Here is an 8,929-nt window from a genome sequence, read left to right as displayed (position 1 = left end):
GAACAACTGCTAGGGTTTAGGGTTTAGGGTTTAGGGCTTGGGGGTTCTGGCTTTTTCTTGTTTTGCGAAATTTCAAAATGGAGCGGGCGCGTTCCCCGCCGGGTGTACGTACACCCGTACTGGGGCTGCGCCCAGCAACCCCAGCAGCAGCAGCAGCAGCAAAATTGCAGCAAGAAGTGGCTGCTGCGATTTTGGCCCGGCCGTCCGCTGCGCTATTGTCGCTGGCTAGCTAGCTAGCTAGCTAGCCAGCTGGCAGACAGGGGAAATCTGTGCAAATCGGGGACCAGCTAGCTAGCTGGCTAGCTGACCAGCGGCATAGTTAGCTAGCCAGCGTGACGGAGTTTAATGGGTCGACAGCTAGCTAGCTAGCTAGCTGGCTAGCTAGCTAGCCATCCAGCAATTTGATCCTCTAGGCTGATGCTTCCACGCTTGCTAATTGACAACCTAGCTGGGTTCCTGTCCTCAGCAAGCCAGCTAGCTAGCTAGCTAGCTAGCCACTAGATAGCTAGCTGGCTAGCTAGGAAGCTAGCTTGATTGCTAGTTAGACAGCTAGCCGAACTCTCTGGCTAGCTCGCTAGCTAGCTAGCTAGCTAGCTGGTGCTCTGGAGCAGAGATCTGCTTCACAGTACTTTGCTGCAGTGCCTCGAGTGCGAAGGCAGCGTGATTAACGCCAGGGGTTTAGGGTTTAGGGTTTAGGGTTTAGTGGCTGTGCTTAGTCGCTGAGTTTAGGGTTTAGGGTTCAATTTTGGGGCCCTACCACGCCACTGAGCCCCACTTTTGGGGGCCCCCCAAGGGCCTCCTTGAGGCCCTATGGAGGGCCCCTAGATGGCAGGCGGGGGCCCCCTAAGGGGCCCCTAAAACCCCCTCAGGGGGCCCCCAGGGCCTCCTATGCATGCACTTTTGGGGCCCCCCAGTACCCTCTGAAGTGACCTCGGGGGGCCCCTCTCCAAGCCCTGGGGCCCCCTCAAGTCTGCTTCAAAAGCCCTACAGGGATATCTGCTGAGGGGCCCTGGGGGCCCCTTCCCTAGGGGCCCCTAAGGGGCCCTCAATAAGTGCAGCAGAGGCACGGGGGGGGGGGAATAGAGAGGAAAAGGAGATTTTCAGTTTCTGGAAAATATATTTTAATGGGATGAACTTCTAATTGCACCTCTGCAGTCCTGCGGTGTACATACACCTCAGAACCACATTTGATTCAAACTATTTTCTTTTTGCTCTCCACATCTATGGGGGCTCTTTAGGGGGCCCCCTAGGCCCGCTAAAGGGCCCCCGGGGGCCCCCAAATGGCTTCTTTACATTCGCTTCAAGGGGCCCCCAGAGGCCCCTGGGGGCCCCGGGGCCCCCGGGGGCCCCCAAGGACTGCAGGGGCCCCCCACGGCCCCGAGGCCTCGTGGGTTGTGGGGCCCCCCATGATAGGGAACTCTTGGGAAGAGTGTTGCTTTTAAAAAAGGAAAAATAAAAATAAAATTAAAAATAAAAACATAAAAAAGTAATAATGGGGCCCTGGGAGGAGCCAGGGACTTGAGGTGTACGTACACCCGAAATCGAGGCGCCGGCGGCGCTGCTGCCGACATTTATTTATTTTTACCTTTTGTCCCTTTACAAATTCCCAAAAAGTGCTTTATTATGCCTTTTCTTCATGGCCCTGCCAATCCCTAAACCCTAAACCCTAAACCCTAAACCCTAGCGGGGCCCGGGGCCACCTGCTCGTGGTCTTTCTCTGCAGCAGCAGCAACTCAGGGGGCCCCCATGCACAGCCGTCTGCTGCTTAGGGGGCCCCCCCTATCAAGGGGCCCCTTCTTGGGGGCCTCCTCGGGCGGGGGCCCCCCAGGGGCCCCCCTGGGGACCCCGAGGCCCCATCTGGGGGTTTGCTGCTGCTCTGCTGCTGCCCAGGGCAGGTGTATGTACACCTCTGGGACGCAGCAGCAAAAGCCAGATGCCCCTTCTTCCCCTGCTGCAGCAGCAGCAACAGCAGCAGCAGCAGCAGCAGTGGCGTCTGCTCCCCTGCACCGCATCTTTCGTCCGTGGGGGCCCCAAGGGGCCCCCCAGCCGAGGGGCCCTGGGGGGCCCCCCGAGGGGCCCCCTCGGGGGCCCCTGGGGCCCCAGGGGCCCCTTAAGGGGGGCCCCTTAAGGGGGCATTCGGGGTGTATGCTGAGCTCTGGGCTGTCTCTACAGCTCAGCCGGGGGGCCCCCCGCTGCTGCGTCTCCCACAGAAGGCCAGGGGGGCCCCATAGGGGGGCCCCCAGGGGCCCCCTAGAGGGTTTGGAGGAGGCCCCTTGGGGGCCCCCCGAGACCACCTGGGGGCCCCCCGTGAAGTGCCCTTTACGGGCCAGCTTGGGGGCCCCCTTGGGGGCCCCCTTAGGGGACTCTTTGGGGGCCCCCTTAGGGGCCCCCCTGGGGGCCCCTTGGGGGCCCCCTGCAGCTCGGGCACTTTCATCTTTGGTGGAGAGAGAGAAGGAGACCAACGCAGCGCCATTTCAGGTAATTCATCCTAAACCCTAAACCCTAAACCCTAGATGCTGTAACAGTAGCCCGAGGCCTAGTGGCTTGCCTGCATGGTTCAGGATTCCAGCGAAGGGTTTAGGATTTAGGGCTTAGGGTTTAGGGTTTAGGGCTTAGGGCTTTAGGTTTAGAGTTTAGGGTTTAGGGTTTAGGGTTTAGGGTTTGGGTTTTTCAGGCACCGAGGACGCTGGCAGAGGCTGAAGCTCTTGCGCTTCGCGCTCAGACTGAGCAGGGACTGACCCTCCCCGGTTTGTGTCTAAACCCTAAACCCTAAACCCTAAACCCTAAACCCTAAGTGTCAGGTCTTGAAGCGTAAGCCCCACTTTGGATGAGGGCTCATCCAGTCACTTGGGCAGTCCCTGACACAGCTCTTTCTAGGGTTTAGGGTTTGGCTTTTAAAGCTGAGAGCTTTCCTCTACAAGCTTGCGGCCTAGAGTTTAGGGTTTAGGGTTTAGGGTTTAGGGTTTAGGGTTTGCGCCTGCAGGCGGCATTGTAGACCGTTACTTGCCCCCCAGAGACCCCAGCGCGTTGCTGCTGGAGCCGCACAAGTTAACTAGAGAGGAGCAGCGCTTTCAGATACTCTTTGCGGGCAAGCCGAACCCTAAACCCTAAACCCTAAACCCTAAACCCTAAGCCCTTATTTGAATTTAGGGGCTGCTTGCACCGGTGCCTGTCAAGTACTCCATGAATCAAACGGGACGCTGTCATTCCACAGTTAAACTTCGCTTTTATGGCCCGGGGTTTAGGGTTTAGGGTTTAGGGTTTAGGGTTTAGGGTTTGGCTGTGCAGTGCTGCCGTGGCTTTTCTTCGGGTGTCTGCTGGCAACGCCAATGGCCCTCGCGAAGTACCACTGCAGGAAGCTGAAGGAGCGGCAGCAGAACTCGTGCGTTTGCCGAGGGTTTAGGGTTTAGGGTTTAGGGTTTGGGGTTTGGGGTTTAGAGCGTGGGGGGTTGAGATGAGGCAGCATGAACGGAAACCTCTGCTGAGCATGCAACCGGCGCGTACGCACGACGGCGCGGAAACCACGTTTTAGGGTTTAGGGTTTAGGGTTTGGGGCTTAGGGTTTAGGGTTTAGGGTTTGGGGCGTGCCTGCAGCGCTGCTTTGTCGCGGGAGCTGCAGCAGCAGCTCCTGGTGCCTCCGCTGCTGCTGCTTCCATTTAACTCCATTAAAGAGTTAATTGAGCAGCCTTTTGAAGTGCTGCTGCTGCTGCTCAATTCTGCTGCTTTTGGGGCCTCCACTGCCGCCTGCCTCTTCGCCGAAGTGGCCGCCCTCCTCGCGTAAACCCTAAACCCTAAACCCTAGACCCTAAACCCTAGTCCCTGAGCTGTAGGGTTTAGCTGCTGGCGGCTCGGCAGGCACACCGCACTGGTTTCGCGCTCCAAACCCTCAAGCGTTGCCCTAAACCTTCCAAGAGGGAGATGCTTTCTAGGGTTTAGGATTTAGGGTTTAGGGTTTAGGGTTTGGCTTTTGCAGGTCTCACGGCATAGACCTGCCAATAGCCATATGCGACCTGAGCGAAGGTGCCTCTTTTAATGCAAACCCTGGGGGCCCCCCGTCTCAAGAGACCCCACAAAAGGGGGCCCCACAGGGGGCCCCCACAGGCATGGGGGCCCCCTGTGGGGCCCCCCAAAGCCTGCAGGAGCGTTTGTTTCCTGCTGCTGCTGCGCCTTATGCGTTTTTGCTGCTGCCTGAGGGTTTGGGGGGAGAGCCTGCAGCAGGAGAGTTGGAGGATCTTGAAAATGAGAAATTAATTAAATTAATTTCCCAAAAAGCAGCAGCAACTCGCGTGCTGCAGCATGCTGCTGCTGTGAGGCCCGCTGCAGCAGCGCTTCTGGAGCAGGCGCAGGTAAACCGCGGCCTGGGGTTTGGGGTTTAGGGTTTAGGGTTTGGGGCTCAGCGCGTAGGTAGGACTCAGGGTATATTTTTTGTGAGCTTCAGGGCCTAGAGCTCCGCGATTAGTTACAAGTACTGGAGGCCTAGCCTATAGGGTATAGGGTTTGGGGTTTAGGGTTTAGGGTCTAGGGTTTAGGGTTTGGGGTTCAGGGTTTAGGGTTTAGGGTTTATGGTCTGGGGTTCCTCCTTCAGGGCAGCCTCAGCGGCAGTTTCCCCAGCAGGCAGCAGGAGATGTCTCTCTTTGTTTGCCTTTGTTCCTCTTTATTATATTTGTTTCTTTTTATCTTTTTTATTTTTATTTGTCTTTTTATTTCTTTTTTCTTCTTCTTTTTTATTTCTTCAGGCTATTGACGAAGCAGCAGCAGATCTTCTACGCTGCGAATTCGCTGAAACATTTGTTGATGAATTCGCCCACGCAAAAGTTAACTCAAACACAGGGACCCAGCCCCAGGGGGCCCACCCTGGGGGCCCCTCTGGGGGCCCCTCTGGGGGTCCCCCTAGTTGCCCCTCTGGGGGCCCCCCTGCTGGGGGCCTCACTGGGGGGCCCCCTGGGGGCGGCTCTGTAGGAAACTGTGAGGGCCAACCAAAAGGGTCTTCTGGAGGCCCCCTTGGGGCCCCCCACGTAGATAGTCTGGGGGGCCCCCCTGGGGGCCCCCTGAAGGTAATGCGGCTGGCTGAGGCCTTGACAGCTTGCAGGGAGAGAAGGAGACAGAAATATCCCACCGTTATTGTTTAGGCTGCTGCTGCAGTTGCTGCTGCTGCTGCTGCAGCTAGTGCTGCTGCAGCTGCAGCAGCTGGAGCAGCTGCAGCTGGTGGTTACATTTGCATGGGGGCCCCCACGGGGGCCCCGTGGAAACAAATGACGGAACAGTAAATTAAAAAGTAATTAAACAAAAACGAACAAATGAGTAAATGACAAGTAATAAACAAATAGACAAAGTAGTACTGTGCTGAAAGAGTTTGATTAGATAGAGGGAGTGCATGCATGCAAATAAAGTCACTTTGACCTGACTGTTTGTAAATAAGTAGAAAATGCATATTATATTTAAATAAAATAAATAATTTCAATTATTTAGTCTAAAATGCAAATAAATGGAATTTGCTGGTGCCATTCCATTTTGCTTGGGGGCACTTGCTGTGAGGTGTATGTACACCTGAACGCATGCAAAGCAGCAGATTAAAATACCCTTTTTAATCTCTTTAATACTCTTTTTATAATAAAAGGAAAAAAAGCAAAAATATATTTGAAGAGCAAGTGGATAAAAAGGAGAAAATTGTGCATTTGCATGTAATCAAGTGTACGTACACCAGAGATGCACTACTAATTCATCGCGGTGTACATACACCTGAGCACATTTATTTTTTTATTTTTCAAATGAATACTTATATTTATATTTACTTATTTATATTCATTTACAGGCCTTCTTAAGCAGCAGAGACCTAAATATAAACAAATAGGTAACAAATAAATAAAAAAGCAAATAAATGAATAAATAAAACAAACCCTTTCGTAGTGACGTGAGGTGTACATACAACTCGCCGGCGCAACTATTCTTCATGCAAATTTGTTTTTTTGTTTCTTCTTTTTGCCCAAATGCACTTGAGGAAAAATAAAAGTATTTTAAATAAGTATATTTATTTCAGTCTATTTGTCAATGGGACCCGGTGTAATACTCCGAAAATATCCCGTTGTGCTGCTGCTGCAGCTTAATGTGTTGCTACTGCTGCAGCAGCATACTTCGCTGCTGCAGAAACGCAATATGCTGCTGCAACAGCATATTTTATTTTGCTGCTGCAGCAAATTTTGCTGATGCAGTGCAGCAGCCCACACCGAAGGTTGCCTGCAGCTTTTGCTGCTGAAGGAGCGAAAAGGCTTTGAGGGCTTATTTGGAATTGTTTAAACTTTTATTTTCTTTTATTTACTTATTTAATTTACTTTTGTTTCTATTTATTCTTGAATATTTATGTATGTTTAATTCTCCATTTAATGCCTTTCCCACAATGCATGCAGTTGCTAGGGCCAGAGACAAGTGTGGGAAGCAGCAAAGCCTGTTTGTCTCGCTGCACCTGCTGCCTAAACCCTAAACCCTAAACCCTAAACCCTAAACCCTAGGGTGGGGACTGCCGTGCAGCTCGGAGCCGCGTCGAGCGGCTCTGCCGGCGGGAATGGCAAGAGTTAAGGGTTTGGGGTTTAGGGTTTAGGGTTTGGAAAGCCAGCGGGAGAGCCCCAGCTAGAGACTGTGACAGCAGCAGCAGCAACAGCTGCAGCAGCAGCAGCAGCAGCAGGAGCAGCGGCAGCAGCAGCGGCAGCATCCGCGGTGGGTGTATCTGGGCCCTCGTCTCAGGCTCGACGGGCGGTTTTGGCGGCGCGGTGCAGTTGGAGGAAAAGCTAGTAGTGTTAAGGGTTTGGAATTAGGGTTTAGGGTTTAGGGTTTAGGGTTGGAAGCTGGGGTAGCGGTTTGGCTAGAGGTAGTGCTCGCGGCGCAGCAGCAGCAGAGGGGTTGCGGGCTTGGAGTTAGTTGGGGGGAGTGTGTGTTTGCAAAATGGAGAATAAATGTTTGAAAAGGTGGAAATAAGAGGGTAAAAACGGGCGGAGGGCTGAGGGTTTGGGCAAACCCTAATTTAGGGTTTGCGGCGAAGGCTGCTGGCTGACTGCCTCGCGGCGCCCATTGACTGGCGGGCGGCTGCTGCGCCTCGGCGTGGCTGTTTGCGGCGGTTCGGGGGGCATCATTCTCGAGCTTTCTTTCTTTAATGAGTGAAAAAGAGTTAATTTGTCATTAAAAAAGGAAAAACAAATTAAATTGTTTCTTCTTTCGTTTGGATTGTTCGCGGCGGCGCCCGCCTGTGCTGCGCGCCACGCGGCAGAGCTGTCCATACACCTGAACGGGTCCTTCGCGGCTTCTTGCATTTGCACTTCTCTGCCACCTTTTGGAGAATTTCAAATGCATTTCAGTTCTTCTTTTCTATTTTCGGATCTTTAGAAGACCCGAGTTGAGTTGTCTAGGGGGTCGGACTTGCGCATTCGAAATGGGTCTCAGCCGCCCGGCTCCGGAGCCGCGGGCTGCTGCTCCTGCGGGGGCTTCGAGCCCTTCTCTGCAGCCTTCTGCGCTTCCCGCCGCCGCTGCAGCTGCTCCCGCTGCTGCTGCTGCTCCTGCTGCTGCTGCAGCTGCAGCACCAGCCAGCGAGGGGGCGCAGCAGCAGCGCGCCGGGAGCGCCGCCTCCCAGGCGGCTCTCCAGGCGCAGCCGGAGGACCCCGGCGGCGCCGCTTCCCTCGCAGCCGCGTCCGCGTCCGCAGCAGCAGCAGCAGCAGCAGCAGCAGCAGCAGAGGCTGCCGCTTCGCCCTCCTCCGCAGCAGCAGCAGAGCTCTCCACGGCGACGGTGGGGGAGGCTTCAGGGGGCCTGGCGAGTCCCTCGGCCGCAGCCGCCGCGCCCTCCCCCGCCTCCGCGAAGCCCCCCGCGCCCTGCAGCAGCAGCAGCAGCAGCAGCAGCAGCAGCAGCAGCAGCAGCGGGGGCCGCAGGCGCTGCAGCTGCAGGCAGTACTCCTCGCTCACCCTGGCCTCCGTCTCCGCCTTCGCGGCCCTCACTGGCCTCCTCATGGGCTACGACATGTGCATTGTTGCAGTTGTCTTGGACCCTGTGGACAAGCACTTCAACTTGTGCAAAGACCAAATGGCCTGTGCCGCTAAGACGCTTTTTGTGTCCATTTTGGCCCCTGGAGCGGTGGTAAACCCTAAACCCTAAACCCTAAACCCTAAACCCTAGGAACTGGAGAGAGTAGGCAGTTTTAGGTGGTAGTTGGACCCTGTGGACAGGCACTTCAACTTGTGCAAAGACCAAATGGCCTGTGCCGCTAAGACGCTTTTTGTGTCCATTTTGGCCCCTGGAGCGGTGGTAAACCCTAAACCCTAAACCCTAAACCCTAAACCCTAGGAACTGGAGAGAGTAGGCAGTTTTAGGTGGTAGTTGGACCCTGTGGACAGGCACTTCAACTTGTGCAAAGACCAAATGGCCTGTGCCGCTAAGACGCTTTTTGTGTCCATTTTGGCCCCTGGAGCGGTGGTAAACCCTAAACCCTAAACCCTAAACCCTAAACCCTAGGAACTGGAGAGAGTAGGCAGTTTTAGGTGGTAGTTGGACCCTGTGGACAGGCACTTCAACTTGTGGACCTTTCTATACTTTAGAGTCTTGACTATTTGTAGTTTGAAGTTTAAATAGTTTATAGTTCAAAGTATAAACTATTTATAAAGTGTTTACTATTTATCGTTTAACGTATTTACTACTTATAGTTTAGTAGTCTATACTTTAAAGTATAAAAATTTATACTTTATAAACTATTTATAAAGTATAAAGAATCTGTGGACTGTTGTGTCTGTTGTGTAGAGAAGAGTGGAGTGCAAAGTATTAAAAGTGTAAGATGTGTAAAAAGTGTAAAATAAAAAAAAATAAAATGTACAAATAGTGGTGTTAAAAGTCTAAAAAGTAGTATGAAAAGTCTAAAAAGTAGTATAAAAAGTCTGAAAAGTAGTACCACTCTTT

At 53.4% G+C, this 8,929-nt stretch overlaps 2 protein-coding genes across 2 annotated transcripts; both read left to right on the top strand.

Annotated features, from left to right (window-relative positions):
• Nucleotides 1–1,899: 1,899 nt before the first annotated feature.
• Nucleotides 1,900–5,129, top strand: ETH_00016260 (uncharacterized protein; the record flags this gene model as incomplete). Its single annotated transcript, XM_013374159.1, has 6 exons — nt 1,900–2,478; nt 2,675–2,747; nt 3,289–3,382; nt 3,595–3,777; nt 3,974–4,346; nt 4,737–5,129. 6 exons carry the CDS (start codon nt 1,900–1,902, stop codon nt 5,127–5,129), a joined length of 1,695 nt encoding a protein of 564 aa, XP_013229613.1.
• Nucleotides 5,130–7,420: 2,291 nt separating this feature from the next.
• ETH_00016255 (uncharacterized protein) lies at nt 7,421–8,116 on the top strand (the record flags this gene model as incomplete). Its single annotated transcript, XM_013374158.1, has 1 exon — nt 7,421–8,116. A coding segment is annotated over one exon (696 nt), but the record flags the coding sequence as incomplete, so codon positions are not given.
• Between the last annotated feature and the right edge of the window lie 813 nt (nt 8,117–8,929).

This window comes from Eimeria tenella, genomic scaffold (genome assembly GCF_000499545.2).
Source record: "Eimeria tenella Houghton genomic scaffold, Eth_scaff198, whole genome shotgun sequence".
Lineage (NCBI taxonomy): Eukaryota > Apicomplexa > Conoidasida > Eucoccidiorida > Eimeriidae > Eimeria > Eimeria tenella.
The sequence above is the reverse complement of the archived record's forward strand: the minus strand, read 5'-3'. Positions and strand labels throughout refer to the sequence as shown.